At 41.4% G+C, this 24,696-nt stretch overlaps 2 protein-coding genes across 2 annotated transcripts; both read right to left on the bottom strand.

The window, feature by feature from the left end:
• Positions 1-14: 14 nt before the first annotated feature.
• On the bottom strand, positions 15-14,454 carry snrnp200 (small nuclear ribonucleoprotein 200 (U5)). Its single transcript, XM_077561572.1, has 44 exons — positions 14,159-14,454; positions 13,795-13,958; positions 13,165-13,336; positions 12,882-13,074; positions 12,745-12,800; positions 12,566-12,664; positions 12,334-12,486; positions 12,155-12,254; positions 11,875-12,011; positions 11,709-11,786; positions 11,179-11,352; positions 10,925-11,062; positions 10,664-10,819; positions 10,386-10,556; positions 10,106-10,299; positions 9,896-10,019; positions 9,353-9,502; positions 8,358-8,600; positions 8,095-8,283; positions 7,808-8,005; positions 7,586-7,738; positions 7,412-7,492; positions 7,152-7,235; positions 6,906-7,012; positions 6,707-6,825; positions 6,473-6,627; positions 6,210-6,399; positions 5,952-6,125; positions 5,706-5,866; positions 5,107-5,334; positions 4,836-5,027; positions 4,555-4,733; positions 3,690-3,841; positions 3,483-3,591; positions 2,773-2,881; positions 2,497-2,686; positions 2,240-2,404; positions 1,663-1,784; positions 1,431-1,574; positions 1,170-1,346; positions 926-1,086; positions 752-833; positions 586-678; positions 15-505 (listed from the first exon to the last, which is right to left on the bottom strand). Exons 1-44 carry the CDS (start codon positions 14,201-14,203, stop codon positions 356-358), a joined length of 6,411 nt encoding a protein of 2,136 aa, XP_077417698.1. The 5' UTR covers positions 14,204-14,454; the 3' UTR covers positions 15-355.
• A 1,678-nt stretch (positions 14,455-16,132) lies between these two features.
• Positions 16,133-23,064, bottom strand: zfand5a (zinc finger, AN1-type domain 5a). The gene is made up of 6 exons (XM_077561349.1): positions 22,833-23,064; positions 20,115-20,276; positions 18,608-18,710; positions 18,428-18,513; positions 17,834-17,962; positions 16,133-17,743 (listed from the first exon to the last, which is right to left on the bottom strand). The coding sequence occupies exons 2-6, from the start codon at positions 20,272-20,274 to the stop codon at positions 17,595-17,597; spliced, it is 627 nt and encodes a 208-aa protein (XP_077417475.1). The 5' UTR covers positions 20,275-20,276; positions 22,833-23,064; the 3' UTR covers positions 16,133-17,594.
• Between the last annotated feature and the right edge of the window lie 1,632 nt (positions 23,065-24,696).

The raw sequence follows: 24,696 nt of genomic DNA, 5'->3' as shown, positions 1-24,696 counted from the left end.
CAAGGCAACACAACTACAAGGCTTCCTTTTATTGCAAAACTCACCATTTTAAAAACACATTAACTGGTCAAAATTAACTGTGTAATAGTCACTGACTCTACCAACTTATTGTGGCAAGACAAACTTGAATGTTGTTGCAACAACAAAGTGCCAGCAAGGAATATGAATATCTGAATGATTATGTTACTAAACTAAATATTCACTTTTTTTCTGGATCAGTGTACATCACAAAGCTGACCTGAACACAACCAACAACTGTAAATAAAAAGTCCCAAAACAATCACTTGAGTTGAGAGTAAATAAACCCTAAGACGTATGTACAGAAAACCAAACATCTCTTGTGCTGCTTCTCAAATTAGTCGGAGTCGCTGTCTGCGTCGCTGTCGGCCTCTTTCACGTCCGCGCTGAACTTGTACTCTTGGTCACAACCCATGTAGGCGTCGCTCATGAAGTACAGCGTGTAGTTGTGAACGCCCATCGCCGGTGCAACAAAGTCCAGTTTGACCTGCCGAACATTTATTTAACGTCAAAGTGTTGCCACAGCCTCCCCACAGAGCATCTACATGCAGAGGGCAGCCGACTGACCTTTGCTTTCTGTTGAAGAGTCAGTCGCTTGATAGAGATGAGGCTGTTGGACTTGGGGTCTCCAATCACAACCCACCAGCCCTCTTCGCGATTCTGGGGAATTGTATTTATTATTAGATTAGAAATAAACGACTATACATTTTTCCAACATTAGCATTTCAAATACCTGAGGGAACATCGGCGCAATGACCGGCCCAGTGACCTCCTCCTCTCGCTCCAGTTGAACCTGAACCAGAACTGGATTGCCACTGAGAATAAAAGAAAAACAAAAATGCACAGGTGTAAGCGATCAAATAGAACATTAAAATCCTTGAAGATGAAGCTCAATACGAGTTCAAACCTCTTGATGTTGTCCTTTTCGGCCACCTCGTAGGACAGCTCGATATTGGGATAGCGGTTACAGAAGCGAGCCACGTCGGCCATCTGAGCGTCGGAGAGCTGCAGCAAAGCACTTCTGTCTTCATCCTCCATCTCCATGATGTCGAAAATGCTCTCCACACCCTAATTCGTTCAAGACAGTTGGTTACTCCGGAGCTCGCAGTACTTGTAATTGTCTTACGAGACACACGAGACGAGGCGTTAACCTTGTCCACGCAGCGCTTGATGTGCTCCGAGGTGAAGAAAGGCAACTGTTTGAGGTAGGAATCCTTGGACCACATGGCCTGTGTGACCATCTGGGCCAACTCCATGGCCGCCAGGGCAGGACTCAGCCAGCCGTTACTGGACAGCACATCCACGCAGGCCTGGATCAAACGCACGGCCTAACGGGCACAAAACCGCGAGGGACGTTACTCAAACTGTCCGCCGCGACGTGAAAAAGTACCAACGGTTCCGAAAATGCGCACTTTGCTCAGGATGTCCTCGGTGTCCGACTGCAGCTCGGCACTCAGCTGCATCCTGGAGAGGTGCGCCTGGAGGAGCAGGTTGGTCTTCACGTGGGGGTCGTTGAACTTGGGGTTGTTCAGTTTGTGGGGAACCTTCTGAGCCAGCTGCAATTGACAAAACAGATGCTTTCAACTTGTGATACTTGTTGAGATTCGCGCAGTCCACTTGGCAGGTTTTAGAAGAGGCATTTACCTGTCGGAGGAGTGTATCCTCGTGGTGCCTGATGGGAATGCTTTTATACTCGGCAGCGTTGGAAATGATCTCGATTAAGCCGCGGATCTTGGTCTTGGCGTTGAGGGACATACTGAACAGCTCTGCCCAACAAAAACAACACTTTAGTTGGAATCCAAGAAAACAAGCACTACAGTGAACCACTGTCACGGTTCATCATTTGCACCCCCACATACTGCACATTTTTAAACGAGAAGTCAACCCAATTATTTTCTTTACAATATGTTGAATGTGCCTTGACTTGTCTTAACATAACATTCTGATTAGATAGAAATTTACAAAATAATAATTTGCTTTGTTCATGAACTATGGTAAAAAGTCCATAGATTTTAGTCCAGTTTTTATCAAGTGCATTTTCATCTCGTCTTTATTAATCAACGAAAATGTATACTGATTTAGTCCTAGTTATTGTTTATTAATGAGAGTTTTAGTCTAGTCTCGTTTTTGTCCGGTGAAAAACGTGTGTTGACAAAAATATTTTTGTTTAGTTTTCGTTGACTAAATTAAGACTATCACGGACTTGCAATATGGCACAAACCGATGGTGGTGTAGTTGATGTAGTAGTAGGCGGCGATCATGCCCAAGTTGAGCGGCGCCACGTCCATCTCGTCCTCGATGCTGATGCACTTGGACTGCTCCAGGTCATGCAGCGTGTGCTCCACCAGCTCAGACAGGTGATCAGACAGGTGGCGATGGGACATGCCTGCCAGCAGGTCAGCAAAGGGTCAGTCTGGGCTCGCTCACCAGCTTGGTCTTTCTTCTCTTTCGAGACGAGACAAATAAATATGCTTTCACCTTGCAGATTGTAGTAGTTGGGGTTCTGGGTCATACGACGGTACAGGAATGTCCAAGTCAGGTAGTCCACAGCGTCCTGCTTGTTCTCCACCGTTTTAGTGACAATCTCGGCATTGAAGTGGTCATGGAGGCAGTGGTCCAAGTGGGACTCCACAGGCAAGGGCTCATACAAGAACTTCTTGAAGAAGTCCTAACGAAAGGCAAAAACAAGTTTTAATTGTTATTGACATTAATTTCGCCTTGTCTAAAAAAAACATTAAAAAAAAAAACGTGTACCTTCTTGGAGCCCTGACACATGATGACACAGCGCCCCTCGTCATCAAGAATAGGTCTGTTGGCTTTGCCAACCATCTGGAGGACGTCGTATATGGGATAGTCCACATAGCTGCAAGAATGATGGACAGCATGACATCATGTAAGAAGAAATACAAAATGAACCTGGTGGTTGGTCAACTACTGGTTGGGAAAGTATTTGATTAGAGATGCAGCAGAGCCCACATCTTAATTGTAAATATTGCCGACAATCAGGTTAACACAAATTTTGGAAGCCAAAATTGGGTGCGATGTAGCAAGCTGTGCTAGGCTAACTGTCTGTATATAATTTATAACAATACATAATTGCACTTAAAATGGCAATGGTCAGTGTAGTCGCCTGCTTTTTTTTTTTTAATATTGAATTTTGTTTGTGTATGTTTATCAACCAAAATAAAATGGAATTGTATAACAGCAAATATTTGATTAAAATTAGATTAATAAATAGAAAAACCTGTAATTAACGATTTAATCCCACAACTTTTCCAGATATTTCCACCTTAGTCAATAATTTTTTGGTAAATTTGGTGGGGTTTTGCATGACCTAAAATCTATTTTGGTTCTTGCTGTTTACAATTTATAAAGTGAAAAAAATACATATAGTTGCAGATTTTATTTTTTTATTATTTCTCAGCAATACCCTGAAATGTTCCAAGAGCTTCATCTTTACTTACGCATGGATGATACCATTGTAGTACTGCGTGTCCATGACGATGACAAGATGGGCAGAGATGTTGACCCCCCAGCAGAGGGAACGAGATGCCACCACCACCTGAACAGCGCCTGGAAAACAACATCACAGGAAGACAGAAATTTTGACCTCCGAAACCTTTACAATAAAAAGGCAGTGCAGCGAAAGTGCAGAGGATCAGTGGTCGCACCAGAGTTGAAGAGCTGCTCCACTATTTTCCGTTCGGTTGCAGACAGGCCCTCGTGGAGGTAGCCAACACCGTTGGCCAGAGTCTCTTTCAGGGTTGCGTCAGCTATCTTATCCAGGAAAGGCGTGAGATCTTTCTCCGTGCAATGGAGGAACCTAAGAGACGATGAACATTTATAGTGAACCCCTGGACATTGAGGGGCAAATGCTACAGAAGCACCAACTGTGGTTCAAAATCTGTTGTAAAGGCCATTTAAAAAGAAAAAAAGAATTCTGAGAATAAAGTCAGAATTCTCACTTTAAAATCTGAAATGTGACTTTAAAGTGAGAATTCTGAGAATAAAGTACAAATTCTACTTTAAAGTCAGAATTCTCATTTTAATTCTGACTTAACTCAAAATTCTGACTATTCTCAGAATTCTGACTTTACTTTAGTCTCAGAAATTTGACTTAAGTGAAAATTGTAACTTTCAAGTGAGAATTCATACTTTATTCTTAGCATTCTTAAAGTACAAATTCTCACTTTAAAGTTAGAATTCTGAGATTCCAGTCAGAATTCTGAGAATACAAATCAGAATTACAATTTCTCACTTTAAAGTCAAATTCTGACTTGACTTTAATCTCAGAATTTTGGCTTGAGTGAGAATTCTAACTTTAAAGTGAGAAATCGGAGAATAAAGTCAGCGTTCTCACTTGAAAGTCAAAATTTTGACATTAAAGTGAGATTTCTGAGAGTAAAGTACAATTCTCACTTTAAAGTGAGAATTCTGTGAATATAAATCAGAATTCTGACTTTAAAGTGAGAATTCTAAGAAGAAAGTCCACTCTCCGCTGTGATGCGATTTGGCACCAACAGGATGAAGACTGACCTCTGAGGAACCACATCAGCAGCACAAAACGTGAGGATGTCGATGGCCGTGAGGCGAGTCTGCCTACGGGACGGTACAAACACCACTGCTGGTTTGGAGGGCGAGTGCTTCATGATGGCATGATAAACCGGCTTGGCCATGGACAGCAGGCGAGTCTGAGTGTGACTCACGTTGAATCCCTAAAACACCAGAAGGAAGACTTCAGAGTGGTGCAATTAACTTGTTACTTCCTGCTTGAAACTTAAGCAGAGGCTGGGCAAAGCGCACAGATGTTTCCACACCTGGATGTGCAGCTCGAGAGGCACCGGCCTGACGTTGGGGTGGAAGTTGAATGTGGCCGTGGTGCTGCAACCCAGCCAGTGAGCCACGTCTTTGGCGTTGGACAGAGACGAGCTGAGCGCCACGATGCGTATGGGTCGCTCGATCTGAGAGGAGATGTACCTCATCCTTGAGCAGATGACCTCCAGCACAGGCTGGTGAAAAACAAAGACTCATAATCATGACCAATGTCCTATTAAAACACGGCGCTTTATTTTACGATTTTATTCTTACCCCATTTTCTCCTCCAATGAGATGCGTCTCATCCACAATAAAAAGACTGACGTTTTGGACATTCTTCCTCTGCTTCCAACGACGAGACAGGATGTCCCATTTATCAGGGGTGCTGACAATAATGTCTCCTTTGCCTAACAGTTTCAGATCTGTGCTTGTTTCTCCTGTTAGCAACACCACTTTCTTGTTCAGGTAGTCCTGGAACTTTTGGTGCCAGTCGACAAATACCTAACCAGGGGAAGATGTAAGACTTCATTTTGAAACAACTCTTTGGCCTTCAAGTTGGTTGAAAAAAAAAAAGAGATTTTTTTTCTCTTTACAAAAATGTCTTTTTTCAACAACAAAAACTCATTAAAAGATGCTAAAGGGAACTATAAAATTGCTAAGTTGGGAAGTCTGACCATAGTTTTGTAATTAAGTGCCTCTGTTCAGAGCCATATTATTAGTTTAACCCGTGCACGTCACCGTGGGCTTCCTTTGAACTATGAAACAGGCTAAAAAAAAGATTTAAAAAAATCATAATAAAATCAACCCGTCATGTTAACTTAAATTAATCAATACAATTGACTAGCCAACCCTACCTCCAAATGACATCATACCTGTTCTGCAAGTGCCTCCATGGGGGTGATGTAGACACAGCGACCTTCTGCGTTGTGAAGCAGCATCCTGAGAATAGCAAACTCAGCACAGATTGTCTTTCCGCTGCCAGTGGGGGCTCCCACAAACACATTGTCATCACTGTTGTATACTGCATTGAACACTGGAGGGACACAAAATGAAATTCAAAACAAAAATGTTCACTTTGATTCAGTGCAGTAGAGTCAGTATCGTCCTGCTTTTTGTACCTTGTGTTTGAATTGGGTTGAAGAAGGGGAACTTGTTTTGGTAGAGGGCCTCAAAGGCAGAGTTCCTAAGAGCAGTGACGGGAAGCGGCTGCAGATCAAGCAACTCTGTGGGCGGGGGGTACTTCTCAGGGAGGATAAGGTGGCGGAACGACACTGGAAGCTGGGTCTCACACGCTGAAACAATCAGAACAATATTAATTTAAGAGGTTACTTGAAATGTTTACCATGTCAACACAAAGTGGAGTCTATTAAACTTACAGAGCCAGCGATCAGAAACCACACGAATGAAGTACTGTGGAGGCAGAGGCTCAAATACAGGGACAAAGAAGGTCACAAGGTGCTCATCCTGGGCGTACTTGGCTTTAAGCAGGAAGTACTCGTGGTGGAGGATGACCTCACTGTCAACGTCCTCCACCAGAATCCAGAAAGCCTCTGATGAACCGTGAATCTAAAACATGCCACATAGAAACATCATCAGCCAAGTGCACATTATTTGCTGCTAATGGCATTTAATTAGTGACCTTGTCATCCCACTGAAAGTCAGGAGTGATGGTGAGCTCCACTTTGAGTGTGGAGCGGGTGATGGGCTGCAAATGGACAGCGAGGTCCAGTTTGGGGAACTGGTGAACATATTTGTGGATGGTCTTCCCCATTTTTGGCATTCGAATCAGCTCCCCTGAAACAAGGAAAAACATGGTTTACTCCAATTCTGATTGTAGATGGAATTTCGAGAATGTGGAAGGAGGGAAACCCACCAATCTCATTGTGGTTGAGGTCATAGAGACGCTCAAAGGGAAAGTTTTTCTTCTCAATCTTCTTGATGACTTCTTCTGGCAACTTCTTAAATTGTCGCAGTGGGGACATTGACTGCCACCTGAAAGAAACCACACACAAAATAGCATCCTTTGCAAACTCAACACAAAAATCTATTTAAGATTTCGATGACAGACTTACATTCTCTTGTCAATCATTTTGCAGAGATTCATGGTTTTGTCTGAGAGTTGAGCCCAGCCTCTGTTCAGAACAATCTCGAAAATAGCTCGCATCAGCCTTCCAGCACTCTGCAAGAGGATGTGACCAGACTTGTTTTGGAAAAAGCATTGGCTGTATGATGTCATATTTACTTGGGGAAACATTACTAGGGTACACATAAGATCATCATTAAATAAGGATGTAACAGTATGTATATATACACTGTACCTGTGTTACATACACCATGTCTGCCATGAGGGCAAAGCCTTCCAGTTTTAGCTGAGAGATGAACGCCTGAAGCAGCACGTTGATCTGTGAAAACAGACAAGACGTAAAGAAAAAAAATAATTAATTCATTTAAAAAATACAATTTGAATTTGTTTTGCAAAATGGGATGCAGTCTGCCTTTTGGACATTCAAGCCCATGTCTAGATTTTGTCAGGTCTGGCTGGCTAAGGTCAATGTATAGGTGCAACTTTGACAGCCACCTTGGCACTGGGCTCCTCAATGCTTTCCTTTACTGGAATGGGAACTCTCTCCAGCAGCTTCTGAAGTTCCAACTTCTCTTCCTAAAAATAAACCCACAGTATTTTAAGCATCTATGCATGCTATTTTGTTATGATCAGACAACACTGACTAGACTTGTCCGGAGTCCATCATACCTCTCTTACTGTGATGTTCTTGAACTCGGAAGACAGTGAAAAGACACGGAAGAGCTCAATCTCACTGAGGGTCGGTTTGAGCAACTGGTTGTAAGTTTGAACCGAGTCATGTGTAATGTAGAAGTGACTGGCAATGCGGCCCAGATCAGTCACCTTCAAAGAGATAAAGAGACCAATTAGAAGCAGCCTACGGGGGAAAAAAAGGATAATAAAAACACACACCTGGAAACTGCCAGTCCTCTTGTCATATTTGACGAGGCTGTTCTTGTCTAGTACATTGGCAGCTGTGTGCACCAGGTCAGTCCGGCGCCGCTCCAGCAGGGGATCTGTGGAGCGGTCATCGTGGGAGACGCCATACAGTGTTGGGTTGCGAAGCATGCGCACGTACAGGTAGGTGTAACCCAGCCAGTTCACCGCATCCTAAAATATAGTCCCAAAAATGATTCCAACCTTCAATGATTGCTCCAATACTAATGTTGATGGGCGATCTGTACGTGGCAGAAACTTACTTTCACAGTCTGAACATTTCCCAGCACAATCTCTGCATTAAGCATGTCAGGAAGTTTGCCCACCATCTGACTCTCTATGGGCAGCTGCTGGTTGAGCAGGGACAGGTAATATTGCAGCTCTCCATGAGATGTGATCAAGATTCCTTCGCCCTTGGTGTCATACTGAGGACGGCCAGATCGACCAAGCATCTACAATTGGGTTATAATCAATAATGTCATTCGTCAGTCAGGCAGCCTAATTGGTTTGTATGATCGACACTAACCTGCAAAATGTCCAGGGCACCGAGCTCGGTCCATCTTCCTTTCTCAGGGCTGTACACCTGTGTACCTTTGATGATGACTGTGTGTGCTGGCAGGTTGACACCCCAAGCCAAGGTTGCCGTGGACACCAGAACCTGAATGTGCCTATCGGCAAACAGATCTTCCACCAGCGTACGATCCACTCTGGTCATTCCAGCGTGGTGGATTGCAAAGCCATAAGGCAACAAATCCTTCAGCTCAAGGTTCTATGAAAGGCAAATCCAGAAAAGTGTTTAAAAATTTTTTTTAAAGTCAATGGGAGCTAATTTTATTAGGGGTGTTAAAATTAGTGCGTTAATTTAAAGTTCCTTTAACGCCACAATTTTTTTAAGCGCAATTAATGACCGCTCCTTACTTGGAAAGCCTGTACTGGGGCAATTCCAGTCGCAATGCAGCAGACAGGTCCACGTCAAAATTTTGCAGTAGTAAATTTAATAATAATGCATTTATTTGTGGAGCCTGCAGTCAAGCTGTATTTAACAATTTTAAAAATGTGCAGAATTTCACAAGTTACTTCATGTTAAAGATTAGATAGCTCTTAATATGAAAAGAAAAATGCACTGAGCGGTCTCCAACATCTTACGAATGCAATTATGCCATCTAGTGGCATAAAAATAACCTCAACACAAATCAATATCACACTCGTTTTTTACAGTACAGTACAGGACACCTTTTTAATTTTAACTCAATTTTATGAATTATTATGAAATTACTGTATCAATGACTAAAATATGCAGCCATATTTCTATTAGTTTAACATTTTTCCCCCCACTTTTATGTTAACGAAAGTATGAAAACCTATACATATACAACATATTGTACATTTTTGGGGGTACATTTAGAACAGATATAAAATTAATTGTGAGTTATCTTATTTGAGTAATGCGATTAATTATGATTAAAAATGTTAATCGTCTGACACCCCTGAATTTTATATTATTTTCTTTGTACTTGTTACCTTGCATTGTTCTGCTTCAGTGCGCAACACTTCAGTGGAGGCTGAGCCCTCTCGAAGAAAAAGACCCAGCGTGTCCTTTTCCAAACACATGTCTCTAATGGCCCTGGCTGTCTTTCCGGTCTCTTTCCTGGAGTGAACAAATACGAGCACCTGGCAGAAACAAATAGAAGTTAAGACCATCTAAATGTAATTTACCATCACGGTACAGTAAACCAGGACAATAAAACCTGAGCCATGCTGCAAATTGCAAAAATAGTGTCTTTGAAAACTTTCCCGAAAATGTTTAGTAAGTACAGTAATTGCCTCGATTAATAGATGAATCTATAATATACAAAAATCCTCATTCTAAAACAGGCAAAAGATCGTTTTAAACATACATTACAACATTCCCCTAAAACAAATGGCTAACAGGTGATTTGTGTTTGATGGTGGTTTGTAGTAATTTATAATACTACTGTTAATTTCAGCAGGGAGCAAGTGGAAATAGCAGAACGAACTGGGGGTAGAGTCTTTATCTCAAATGCAACGTAATACAAGACATACCTGGTTCTTCCCAGCATGCTCCATTATCTTCTCATAGACAATTTCATTCATGATCTGGAAACGTTTTATAGCTTTCTTCTCTGTGATGCCAACATATGTCTGCTCCAAAGGAACTGGTCGGAAACTGGAGAGCAAATGTGACAAGTGTCACTATTTGTACCACATTTCATCTACCCACAAAAAGGTTCTAGTTTAATATTTAACATTTACCTGTTGTCAAAGTAGAAGAGTCCCTTTGCAGGATCAACACGCAGGCAGGTGGCCACGTCCTCGTAGTTGGGGAGCGTGGCACTGAGACCAAGCAGGCGCACATCTTCCTGAGTCAGCTCCACGTTGCGGATGGTCCTCGCCACCAGAGACTCCAACACGGGCCCACGGTCATCGTGCAGCAGGTGGATTTCATCCTGCATAAGCATTCACATCAGATTAGTTATGTCAAACATTTTCTACACCACAGAGTCCAAAAACAACACACACAACTGCCACTTACAATAATGATGAGGCGCACTAGTTGAGTGTAGGTACGCTCGCCACCTTTACGAGTAATGATATCCCATTTTTCAGGAGTGCAGACAATAATCTGAGTAGCATTGATCTCCTCCTTGCAAAGTTGATGGTCTCCTGTCAGCTCAGACACTATGATTCCATAGCTTGCCAAACGCTGGAAGAGTACAAAAAGTTTTTAAAAATAATTCTAAAAAACATTTTCAAAGGGGGGGGATATGTTACACGTTGGAACGTGGTGAGGTATTACGTGGTGAGACTTACCTTGCTAAAGCTTCCCACCATCTCCTGTACTAGCGAACGCATGGGTGCAATGTAGATTATTTTGAAGTCATCCACATTTATGGTCCCATCCATGTTTATGTGCTTTCCTATTTCCCTAAGCATTGCCATCAGGGCAACATTTGTCTTACCAGCTCCCTGCACACACATATCAAAATTAATTCATAGATGAAGCGGATGTGAAAGAATCTCTGGGGTGGAAAATCCAATGAATCCCATCAGTGGTTCATTCAGTCAACCTACCGTTGGCGCGCACACAAGCAGGTTCTCATCAGTCTCCATGGCGGGTTTAAACAGCTTGCTCTGGATACGGTTTAGGTTTTTGAAACCTTCAAAGCCAGCTTGTGCATACTTTGGCAGCTTTTCAATTGAAACAAGCACCTGATGACGCAGTAATAATAAAAATGTGCATTCAAAAAAATCCATCAATTTTTCCAGTGCGTTACATAATAGCTTCAGTAGCAATACAGTTAATCTGGAGCAGGCAAAAAACAAACCTCATCATCAGAAAAGGGCTTAGGTTTGAGTGCGGGTACATGCACTTCTTCATAACCTTTCCTTTGCTTGCGGAAAGACCCATCTGGCAGCTGGCAGCGCTTGTTGGCCATGAAATGGCTTCCCTGAGTGAAGGTTAAGTCTTCAAGGTCCAACAGTTGTCGTGGGGTAACCGCCTGTTTAGGACAAGGATGGACATCATACACAACTTTCCCAACTTAAACACATGATATGGGAAAAAATCGATAATTTTGGCAGATACCTCAGTAATGATAATTACTACGGGTTCAGTGAAAAGTTCCAAAAGGATGGGGAAAGGGCAGTGTTTTTAAAATTAGAATTTACTGACAGACATAAATCATCATCTGCCATATGAACTCTGCATGCATTGATGGCATTTTGAGGCAGGTACAGATACCAGCTTAAGTGGCCTGTGCATAATTTTCTTACAGGTGTTTGTCTAGCTAACAGTGACAACATGTACATGTCAACATGCTATGTTGCAACTATATCAACCCGATTGCATATTTACCTCTCCGTGGCCTGTGTCCATTGCTTCCATGTCATCTACGCGGGACTTCCTTACCCTCTCCCTACGAGATCGCTCCTCCTAAAAAAAAGTATATAAAATCCAACAAACTATGATTTAAAAATGAAGAATAATTGCATACTAATACATTCCAAGACATACACCTTACCCGAATAATATCCTCCTTCTCCGTCTCTTGCAGCTGGTACAGTATCTTTGACAGTTCTTGATCAGACTCCATCTTTCCAATGATCCGTTCTTTTTCTGCCTCACTTTGAGCACTTGCCAGCATTGTACAATACTGAACTGTGGATTGCGAAAAACATGCAAACTAAAAATTTGACTCACAAGACAATTTACAAATTTTAGTGTCAACTATGTCACAAAGGGTCTTGAGAGCAATTCTTCTTGTCCCATGCCAGAGTAACCCTTAGCCAACATGCACTTACTCATGCGACGATGTTGTCGAAGGATTTTGATGAAGTCAAAGGTGTTAAAGCCAAGAAGCAAGACAAGCTGGTTTTCACACTCTCTATCGTCACTGGCAGTCTGGGGAAGAGACAAACTCAGTTCATAAGAAAAACAACAACACAATGTGATACCACAAAGAACAAGACAGTTAACAGACCTTGAGGATTTCTAAGACCTCGTCAGCTTTCTTCTGAGACACGATAGCATCATCATAAAAGCGACTGAGCTGTCGTTGGAGCCAAAAGGCATCAATGTCTCGAGGGTGGAGGTCCTTCTTCTTTACATTCATCACATCGCCTGTGACACCAAGCTGAATGGGGCGGGGGAGAGTTATCAATACACAACTAGGCTGACTTGACCTCAACTACTCAAGCGGATTGTTCACACACATTGGCTGAAAGAGCGCAGCCCACATCAGCCTCCTCTCCTTCACTGTCTTCATCCGAGTGCTCATCACGCACTTCTCCATACTTGTCTTCATCACCCTCCTGAGCAGCAATAGAGTAAAAAATAAGTGTTAGGCTGCAAAACTGAGGTTTCCTAAAATGCTTTAACAAGCTAAACATACCTCCTCATCAGATCCAAATTGGACATTAACACCATATGTTTCATCAATGTTGTCATCTACAAAAAAAAGAGGATTTATAAGAAAATGTGTAGTTCACAAACATGACTCATTGGCCATGTGGCTTCTTTTGGACATACCCATATTCTGCAAATCTTTGTCACCCCCATAGTCAGTGATTTTCTTGCCCAGGTTAACCAGCACGTGGTAGCGCGTGTCATCGGCAGGTCCGAGAAGCTGCTCAACCTCGCGCCGTCTCTCCTTATCCCTCATTTTGTCATTCTTTAGTACCGCCAAGACTTCATCTGCTGCTCCACATAGAATATCACGTGGCTATAGAAAGACAACAGTCAAGTCAATTAACTTATATTGGACATGAATTTGACCCAAAAGCTCAGATGTTGAAAAAACACATTTACAGACCTGATCTCCCAATGCAGCATGGATGAAGCTGAGCAAAACTTCATAAGTCTCTCTTGTTTCTTTGGTTTTGGGTTTGTATACAATTCCCACCATTTCATCAATGCCCTCTGACAGAAGAGTAAATCCCTTCATTTTGTTGATGTCATGTCTGTCCTCATCTCTTTTTCGCCTCCTGTTTTGGATAGAAAATAAAAAGAATGACTTGACCAACAATTAAAAGACCTCTTAAACTAATAAAATGCAGTACACAAATCCCTACAAATAGTTTTTTTATTTCTAAAATTTATAGCAAGTTTTGAGAATAGAAAAAAAATGTTTTCAGTCTTCCATCATACTCAACATCAGTGAGTGAAAATTGTGCAATTTGTGAACTCAATTTGACCTTTTTGAGATACCCATGTTATTTGTGTAATAATGCAATGAGGGAATGAGAAATAGTTGTCACTACAGTGGATAAAAAATAACTATTTTAATAGCTTCAGAATATTTATTTTAAGAATTTACAAAGAAATATCTTTAAAAATCAAGTAACAGTGCAGTGGACGTTGTACATTAAGAACAATAAAGTATTTAGTCGTAAGGCTTCAGGTGATATACAGAAATGTAAAAATATATCTTGATAAAACTAACTTGTCTCGTCTCTCTTCCAGTTTTTGAGGTTTGGTCCTCTGAGCCTTGTCTCCCATCTTGGTTCCCTCCAGCTTCCCCACGAGGGACAGCACCTCTCCCGTAGGTTCATCTCTCCGTGTGCGGTCGATCAGGGAGCGATCGGCTTGCAGCACCAAGTTGGAGTTCTACGGTTCAAAACATACACAATGTATTGGGTCCATATAGCCAGCGAGACTAGCCGCTAATGGGCACGCTAACATAAACGGACAAAAATAATGACCAACAGATTCATTCAACATATTTTATAGCGTATTAAACCCTGGAAAACAAATACGACAAACCAGATAAAGTTCAGTGTGCTAGTATTCTCCCAAAACATACTCACCGCCTTGTATTCATACTGGAGGCTACGAGCTGTAACATCCGCCATGGTGCCACTTTAGGTTAGCTTCCAGCGCACTTTAAAAAAAATAATAATAACGTGATACAAGCTCAAATCTGCCACACCACTCGTTCCACACTCTTCTTGTAAGTGGATGCGGCAATCATCGGCGTAGTACTTGAACGTGTAACATGAAAACGTAGATAAAATAATCCAGTTTCAATCAAATTTACGATGGGGTTGCGTTACAATAGCGCCGCTAACACGAGCGCTCGATAACTTCCAGTCTCCACAGTTTTCCGTTTCCGGTGTCAGAGGTCACTCATCAGTGCAGCGAAGTAGCGCCCTCTAATGGTTTTTATGTGCAATACATTATGCATATCATTTGTGACGTGACGCAAAGTTATCACGCTTCTGTTGTCTGTAATTTGCTTACTCGTGCGCGCGCGTACACATGCACACTTTTGTAATCTTTATTTAAATTATAAATTATAAAATTACATATATAAAACATAATAGTTTAAAATAACTAACAAGAAGAAATACAACTGTCATCACCTAAAGAATTACATTCAAAAAATATATATATTTTTATTTTTTACATTCGGATACTGAGTGGGCCTTCTGAAACATTTCAATTAGTAATATACAGCTTAGTAGCAAATGCAAATTTTTAATGCCCATCCTTAGAAGGGCTTTCAGACAGTCATATGAAAAACATTTGAAACATAGTCACAATTAGAAGTAGGCATAGTGTTCTTTTTGTTTATGATCTAACGCATTTTCTCATGTCGGAGCCTTCTGTTACTAGTCCTTCAGTCCTGCCTTTTCCTGTTTAGTCACACCTGCCTGTCACACCAATGACAGACACAGACATACAAAGAGTGGCACAACTGAGATTCATGCACCAGTGAAAATTACGAAGTACGGCATGATTGTAGTGGCAGGTAAGTGTCATTGAAGCGTTTGTTCTAATCTTTTGCTCTTGTTCATAGGAGGTCAACATTTGTTGCATGTCACATATGAAATGTGCTGAATCATCCTCCTAACATTCTTGCATACAAAACACAGGGTTTTGTCAACATCGTACCTAATCTAGGCACTAGGTAGCCCCCAAGAACCACAGAAGCAACCTTTAGGCCTGTTCTAAAATTAGCTCACCAGTGATATGGGAGCATTATGATTTCATAAAAATAATAACATAACATTATCAGTGTTTTCACAAATATTAATAACATGACTAAAAGTTATTTAAGATGATTTGCTATTCCAGAAGTGTGCATCGAACTTATTTCCCTTCATATTAACCACCCAAGAAGTAGCTCTTAGTTTCAAAAAGGTTGGTGACCCCTGTTCAAACACCTTGAGTCCAAGTTGTTATCTAATAAGTTGTCTAAATCCTCTATTGTCCTGGGCCCGTGTCCAAACAATGTGATCTCTGTCGCTCTCTGTCACAGGAACACCACATGAGCACGCCTCAGCTGTCTGAGCAGCTGCTGCACTGACGCCATCTGTGAACTCACTCCCAAAAAGAGTGTGAAAGAACATATTGTTTTTGAAGCATACACACACACAAGGTTAGACCTGTCCGTACAGCATGACCTTGATCCAATAAGTACACAATACTAATACTTCCTGTGTGATCCAGACATGGCTTGAATGACGTTTGTTGGTATTATTCATTAATTGCCAGGTCTCAGTATTAACATGACAATGTTTAAGCAACTGGTTTAGGTGAGGCATTAAAGGGTACACAGGAGGTTGTGTTCACCCTATTGTTTTCCTGGCTGTTCCCGCACTACTGTGCTGAGTCACCCTTTATGATGTCATATCATTCACTGTAGGTTTCTGGCCTAAAATGGGAAAAATCAAGCCTTGCAACTTTATCTTGTATGCTTGAAGATAGTGTACAACAGTGCTGTGTACACCCTGACAAAATACATAAAAAGAAATACTGAACATTCACAAGACCATTGGTAATGTCTCTCTGTACAGTTTTATTTACATGATACTATTCTGTGGTAATGCAGGATTATATGCAATACATAAATATCAACAGTTTGTTGTTTTTTCATATTTTTGTACAAATTTGCATATAACTAATAATCATAAAGGGGGAAAAAATCAAACGGATACGCAGTCTTAAATGAAAAACACACTTGGGAAATTAACAACTCACATACGTACGATGTGACAGGCAGCCATGAAAACACACCTCGCACAGACATAACACGCTACATGTAATTGTGGCAGTCTAGTATATTTAATTTCATTGAAATCTACCTCTGGCATGCTCCTGTAATTTGTCTGTAAACATGTGCTGATAAACCTTGTTTCTGCGCACGCACGCACACACACACACACTGTGCTCACATGAACATTCTATTAGCACTCTTAAAATGAATAAAAAACAAGACAAAATCATGGTTCACATATCCCAACTGCACATATGCATTGAATACCTGTGCCAACATTGATGGGGGGGGGTTACAAAACATAATTGTCTCAGCAAGTAAAAATGCCTCCAACCCAACTATAGACTGAGGCCATATTTTCTGGAAACTCTCCTGTAGACGAAGAGAAATTCATGCATAAATCCCATTCACTCAACTATGTAGCCAAGACTGAGCTGTGAGGCCTCCATCCTTGCAGGCTGTGATGCACAAGTTCATTTACCCAGAATGCCCAATGGTAGGGATTGAATTCAGTGAAAGGTGAAGGTGTATTTGTCCCTGTCCTGCACTATACCTCCATAATTAAACAAGGATGAGCCTCATCACAATCAAACCAATCAGTCAACATAAGAATGCTGATCAGAGGGGTCACTGAGGCGGGAAGAGAGGTGACCTGCTGCTCTGCTGGGGTCACAGCGGAGGAGCACAAAGAGTAAGGGTTAAAAAAAAAGAAGAAAAAAGGCTAACAGAGCAGCTGTGAGGTAGGTAAAGCCAGGAAAGACAGAGACAAACGAACAGAGAACACTTTGTGCAACATTTGGGGGGACAGCTCTTACAGCATGGTCTCAATTCTTGACTTGGTTTCTGACGCATAACAGGGCGTGACAAGAATGGCGGTCTACAGTTTGGCACATTATGCCTGGTTAGGGTGACGGGAGGGCAGCTTATCTCTGACATTTACTCTGGGCCGATCTTTATAAGACAATATGTATTCTTGGGAAAGAAAAGTCACACCACAGAAAATATAATAAAATTAATAAAATGGATTAATCAAAAGGGGAGCAAAGTGATCATTCATGCATCTCCCTCAGATAGGATTTTTTTTTTAATGTCTTTCTTGAGGTTTTAATTTTGTAAATCAAGTCCTTTCCATCCTCACGTGGCCACAAATCCCAGTGTTCAATTCCAAAGGTGAAACACTCCAGTCTTTTTCAAAAAAAGTGTTGTCTCCATCACCGCCACTTGCATTGTTTGTCTTGTGGGATCTATATTCTCTGGATCTTGTCAGCAACCACCACGGGGTTCTCCTTGCGGATCTTGGCGGCCGCCTCAGCCTTGTAGTCGTAGGGGCAGTTGTGCTTGTCGGAGTACCGGTGGATACCACAGAAGAGGTTTCCACAGCGACAGTCGAATCCTGCAAGCACAAAAGTTGACAACAGTTCAGAAGGACAACAACATTAAAAAGACCATTTTAAACAATATCTCTTTTGTCACCACTGCATACCTGTAAGGCCCACCCTCTTGCGGCACATGAAGCATCTGTTCTTCTTCGGCTTGGACGAGTCCTCCTTGTTATCGTCGCTGCTCGAAGAAGCTATAGGAGTTGGGCTAGAGGCAGCTGGCTGGTTTACAACTGCAGATTATAGAGAAAACATTCCTAATTTCTAATCCATCGCATTCTAATTTGCAAACACAGCAGAATTAAGATATTTTCGCTGAAGTGCTGCCAGCACAGTAAATGACCATGAAAAACTAAACACTAGTATCATTTATCTTTTGTACACCATTTTCCTTAGCAGCGCTCCATATTACTTAGACAGTAATTAGTGGAGGCTCCGTCTCGAAATGCCCCCTTTCCCTGTTGAGTGGTCTTCTGGTAGCCAGCAGCTTATCCAAAAATGTCTTCTAGTGTGGTGTTATTTTTAAGCAGGTCTATTTTTAGAAAGCTTTGCTGTCTTCGATGCAGAAAGAAAAACCCCTGTGGTAGAGACGGTGGAACGCAACATGGCCTCACAGAAGACTGCGCGTGAGCTGTCACTTGCATGTGCATCAAATGTCTGCTCGAATATGTGCATGCGTGTGTGTTGTGTGTGTTTACCAGGTTCTAGGGATTCAGGCTTGTCCTCCCTCGAGATGCTCATCTCTGTCATTTGTTGAGTCACAGGAAGAGATCCTTGAATAGTTCTGTTGGTTTGAAAATGAGGGAAACATCCAGGATTGAGTGTCTTCAGTTGCCAAATAAAAGGAACTGTGTTGACTATTTGCATTTGGTACCGACCTAGACATGTTTGGCGAAGAGGCAGGAGACGCATCAACCTTGGCTAGACTGGCTTCTAGTCTCTGGATTGCAGACGCCTCTGAGGTAGGACTAGAAGTTGAGCCTGCATAAACACAAAGTTACCATCATGAGACTCCCAGCACAACACTCATTAGAAAGTCAACGTCATATTCAATTTGGGTTTCTGTTAGGGCCGGACGATTATGGGAAAAAATTATAATCACGATTATTTTGACTGGGATTGAAATGACGATTAATAAAAAAAAAATTCATTGATTTTAAAACGATGTTTTTTCCAACTATTAAACTCAACTACTCAAAACTATGATCATAGCCCTTTTATCATATGTATTTTATCTTGTTATTTCCACAAGTCGGTGGATTTAGTGGGCTAACCTGTGACCTCAGGGATTGTATTTCGTGCCATGTCATGTAGAAATGTTGGTATGATTAAAAAAAAAAAAAAAAGTCCTTTGAGGAAAATAAATTCTGGAATCTTTAGACTAAAAAAAAAAAGTTTGAATAGAAAAAGTAAAGTAAAAATAATGTATACTAAAACAGTAATTGAAATTGAAAAAAAAAAACCTGGGTGTTCCTGCACGTTTTGGCCTCTTAGGGTGCCGTGCATCCACGGTGTAAACATTTACATTGAGAACAGAAGAAAGTTGCGATTGAATTCTATTAAAACAACTCACTTCTTACAAATTGGGGATAATTTGTGCCTTTGAGTAGTGTTATCTTACCGGCTGTGTTTTCACAGCATTTGTGTGTGAATATTTGTTATTTAGGACGGAGTCGCAAAGTTGGTGCTAACTTCCTGTTAGCATTTGATTGGGATCTTCCATTCATTTACATTAGTGCTAGGCTCGTGATGTGTTGAAAACGAAGCATTTCTTGTATTTACTGTATGAGATTATCCTTATTGTTTGTTTATGTTACAGTTAACTCCCACTGGAGTATCATTAAACAGCTTAAAGGACGCTGAGGAATGGCAGAATCACACTGATTGGCTCCGGGCTAGCTACAGGCTACATGGTGCATTCAGGATCCTTTCACAACGTAGGGAACTTGAAAACGCGCCACAGCGTTTTTCTTCGATGATTATGCGTTAATGATCGAAAGAAGCCAAAATCGAAATAGCGATAACATTTTGGTTAATCGTCCAGCCCTAGTTTCTGTTTTCTGCCTCTTTCTCCACTCAAAACTATAGAGCTAATCCTGTGTCGAGGCTGTGACGGTGACTCCCACGGTTGACCTTACAAGTGGCTGTAACCTTGAATAATGCCACTAAGGAAAACAGCTGCATTTCATTACACTGAGTGGAAAAACAGAGAGGGAGAGCAGGAGGTGCTGGGAATATACACTAGCTGAGGAGAGTCATAATTGAATTTTAAAACAATGCGTCTTTCTCCTTCAGAAACCCAAACTACATTTTTTTTGCGAGGTGGCTAATCCAAAAAATGAGACTGGAGTCCAACTATTGATATTTTGATGTAGCCTAACATACCCATAGGGCTAAGGGGGCTCATCCGGTCGCTGCTCTGCTGCCTTGTCAGGTGTTCCTTGTAGCATACAGAGCACATTCCATTGGTTCTGGGGTTGCCATAGAAACCACAGCCTGTGGCACATAGCATGGGCACCGGACTCTGGTTTGTCTCTTGGGCCATTGCTGAAAAGATGAGAATGAAATGGTGAGAATACATATTTTAAAAACCGCACACTGCGGGTAAATGTGTGAAGCAAATCAGCACCTGACAAGTGAATGGAGCATTGTTCAACCTTAACCGCCCTCCCCCTGAGCGATAGCCGCCAACAGTTGGCACTACTCTTACTGGAGCTGACGCACCATTTGTCATCAAGGAAAACTCACCCTCATGACATATCAGTTATGACGCCACACTACTTTTTTTTCTATTTCATAGAACATTGTGTGACCACTGGCTCTCAGTTTTACTTGTTGCACAATATTGAATGATGTATCACCATGTGATAATTGCTGATAACCACACACACCTATAATTATCAAACGTTAGCTACCTCAGGTTTTAAAAGAAGGAAGTCTAAATGAAAATGAAGTGAAGATAATGACAGAAATGCCAGCCCCTTCAATTCTCTACATAGACATCTTACCAAATAAGGCCTTTCAAAACTTCCTCACTCACCCCTCCCTTACACACACATATCCAGTAAACACGCGTGTTCTCTTGGCAAACCATGTAGTCAAATGACGCTGATGTACAGCACCAGAGTGATGAAATACAAGCGGAGGTTGTGTAATGGGAAACGGCACAACTCAAACAGTCCTTGATGAATGAACAGACAGACATGTGGAGAGACAGGAAGGCTTACAGGGTGTCCTGCCCCTATGCTTTAATCAAGTATATGATCAACTAATACAGACAAAAACAACAACAAGCTTGTGACGCAAAAAGGATCACATCCTGAATAACCTTTGACACTGTTCCGTAACAAAGCAGCTGTTAGCTTGTCAATATTTTGGTCACCAACTAAGTCGAACAATTTCATGTTACAAAGAGGCTGACGGTTGTATCAGAATGTCTTGACGGCGCAAAAAAAGGTCTATGACCTCAACAACAACTGTTGTATTTCTTAACCCCCCCCCCTACTCTTTCCCCCGTGCATGCTATGCACGTCAACAAAGGGTTTCCTCGGAAAAGCCCACAGGTGACCTTCTATGCCTTCGCGTCACGTGTTCATCTGCTGACTGGTGAGAATTTGTCGCTCGTCAGCTCAGTACTTTAGAGGCTCTTTAACTAGGGCCGAATCCACCAGATGTAAAAACATCACTGCTTTATAAGAACTGCCACAAAATGTCAGAATTTCCTCCGGGATCAATTAAGTATCGAGCTAACCTAAGTCAACATGACTGCACATGTATAAACAAACCATGCACTCGTTGCAACAAAAGGAACAAGGCTTAGCAGTCACATTTGAGCCCTACTTTCAGAATCACACATGCTGTCCAGAGTAGACCTTAATGAACAACTGTAAAGACTAAAGACATCCAACATGCCAAGCTGTAAAGGTCTTGAGACACCGAGGTGTACAAAATAAACTTTTACATTTTACCTAGTTTCTCTGATTCCCCAACAGTGCACTATTAAGTAAACAACATGGCTCGATTAATCAACAAAAGCATCTCTGAAACATTGAATTCTGGTTAATCTAACTTATATCAATGTTTTCATACCTGTAAGTTTTAAAATCATGAATGCCGCGGTTGGTCTTCCTCTTTGCTTGACCACACACACACATGAGTATCAGCAGGAAGCTGAGCTCATATTTCAGGCCCTGTTAAACTGAAAACTACTGAGTCACACCGGACAGAACAGAAAGAGAACCGTTGCTTTGTTACTGGAAGATGGTGATTCTATTAAAAAAAAACTGAAAAGTGAATTTAATGAAAATCGTGAGCGACAGGAAGTGGGGAGCAATGATGTTTAGTCAAACAGTCTAGACAGTGTGCTTGCTCCCTGTTGCCTTTGTTTCTTCCTTTGTCTGCATTCCCCGTGTTTCCTGTTTGGACATTACGGTAGTAGCTACCATTTCATACTTATTTCAGCCATTTAATATAATCAACAAAATAAACACATGTAGCTACTTAGACCAACCACAATTAATAGCTAAAAGCAACATCGATCAGACCTCGAATTATCCTAAAGAAGAAACTACTTAACCACTTGATAAAGCTGTACTTGGTCCTTTTGCTTGGAAATGTACAGATTTCGCCTCATTTATTTCGCTTGGTTTGCCTAATCGGCGTACAAATGTTCAACTTGTCGACAGAAATGATCTGCTTTTGGTTCCCCCATCCCCCAGTTTGGGCCATGTAGAACCACAGAGACAGTAACAAGCACCAGCTATCTCTCTCCCCCATGTTTTCCCCCAAACCAGACGGGAGTCACGTTCGAGAGCTGCTGACGCGGACGCTTAAGTGCTCGCAATGTTGCTAGTAAACACTTCCAACGCGTAAAAAAAAACAAAAAAAACATTGCTCAGCTTGTTACCACCACCCCCCAACCCTCCACACACACACGAGACCGTCACGCACACACCACCTGACCTTTCAATCCACCGTTAAAGGTCGCTTTGACCGACCATTACATTAATACCACAGCACCACTGTTCGTTTGTTTGAACCATGACAAGCTAAAACCCACATCTCTGTTCAGACAAAAAGCGATTACGAGCCCAAGAAAATCACCTGATGAAATTCGATGAGTGTCTCACGAGGCGAAAGGGGAAAAGCGACGTTTATGGGTGGGGGGGGGAAAGGTCGACGATTGTATCTTCCTGGGTGGAAGTCCTTCTCTCGCCTTAACGTGGCGTGCTTGTCCGTTTCAAGCCTGGTTCGGATGGGTTCAGCTCTCCCTTCCTCGCCCTCCTCCCTCCAGTCTTTTCTCTCTCTGGTGATCTCCAGCTCTTTCTGGGTGGATGTTTGTTTCCTTCTTTAGTAAGAGGAGTGGCGGATGGTGTCACGGGTGAAACAACGTGTCGCCATTGGCTGCCCGCGGAGCCCAGATTACAGTTTCGGCCGGCGCACGCGCAGAACATGTCTAGCCTTTATTACACATCCCGTCGTCATCCACCTACAAGGATAACAACCTTTTTTATCTGTTATATTGAGTAATCTGCCAAAACGATCCAGGTCGTAAACTCTGCTTCTGTGCTGACACAACTGAACACAATAGAGGCAAGGATCGAATAATGTACAGTGTGTTTCTCTGCTGCTTGTTTTTTTGTCCACCTATTATCGTTAAATTTAAATCTTAAAATAGTACTTACACACACGCGCACACACACACACACACGCACACACAATTTAAACCTGCCTTGACAATGGGAGAACAGGCAACAAAACAGTGCTGATAAAAGGTATCAGACAGGGAACTGCTACTACATATTACTACTACTAACAAGTGAGTTTATTAATTGTCTTTGAGACTTCTCCATGTTCATTTTCATTGTAATTAGATCGTTAGAAATACAGATTAGTTAAAATCACATTTTTTAAACACAATTATCTTCACAAATAATATGTTCTATGCAGCTGCATTAGTCTAAACACACCTATTTTCTGAGGTTGGTCATGTGACATTCACAAACTGAGCCTTGATTGGTCATTACCTCTGAGCAACTGTGATGTCATTTTCAGTCAACAGCATGTGGCAAAATGGCCGCCCTATGAGATGGATAAAAACGGGTGGATTTTACTGCTTAATTCCTATTCCACAAATGCAATATTAATCAGAATACCGTATTAAGACAGGTGGGGCTGTATAGTGCATATCATTTGTTGTTAAGAACAGTTTTTCATGGCGACTGAGTGATTTTGATGAGGACACCATTGGCACTTTACAGTGATTTGGATCTAATTATCACCCAAAATCCAAGTGTGTATAGATTTACTGTCATGTATTATGACTGCATACATAAAACATTCTGTAAATATTCTCTAGCGTTAACTGGTAGTTAAGAGTTTAAGACTCTAATTTGAACCATTTCCCAAAAGACCTTAATTAACTTAAATTAGGGTTGTCTCAAATTTAAGTGCCAACATTTTAGAGCTAAGTGCACACGAGTGTTGCTTTCAAAGTAATTACATCTGCGAAAGGCAAAGAAAGTTGGACTATTTAGTATTTTTCCCTCCAGTATGTACTGGCAGAATTTTTTTTATGTAATCAGAGGAATGTGTTAACAGTAAAAATCTAATATGAAGAATTATGCTGCGCGTAGTAAACAGCAATGACTCTAAAGTCATGTCCATTGTCAGTTAAAGAAAATACAGTGTTCAAAAACACTTTACAAGAAGTGCTTAATTATTAGAAGAGTTTACATTTTAAAAAAGTAAGCTGAAAGGGGTCAATACAATAACGTTGTACTCTACTACTGTATGTTCTAAACGTCCTCTCAAATTAAACAAGTCTATCTCATGTCACTAATCAACTTAGTCAAATTGAATAAATATAAGCAAACTTTAAAAATGTCAAACTTTTATGATGGTTAGTCAAGAGTAAAATCAAACACAGCTATGAACAAATCATGTTTGCTACCTTCATGTACTCTAG

Source organism: Vanacampus margaritifer, chromosome 3 (genome assembly GCF_051991255.1).
Source record: "Vanacampus margaritifer isolate UIUO_Vmar chromosome 3, RoL_Vmar_1.0, whole genome shotgun sequence".
Classification (NCBI taxonomy): Eukaryota; Metazoa; Chordata; class Actinopteri; order Syngnathiformes; family Syngnathidae; genus Vanacampus; species Vanacampus margaritifer.
Note: the sequence above shows the minus strand (reverse complement) of the source record. Positions and strands in the feature narration are given on the sequence as shown.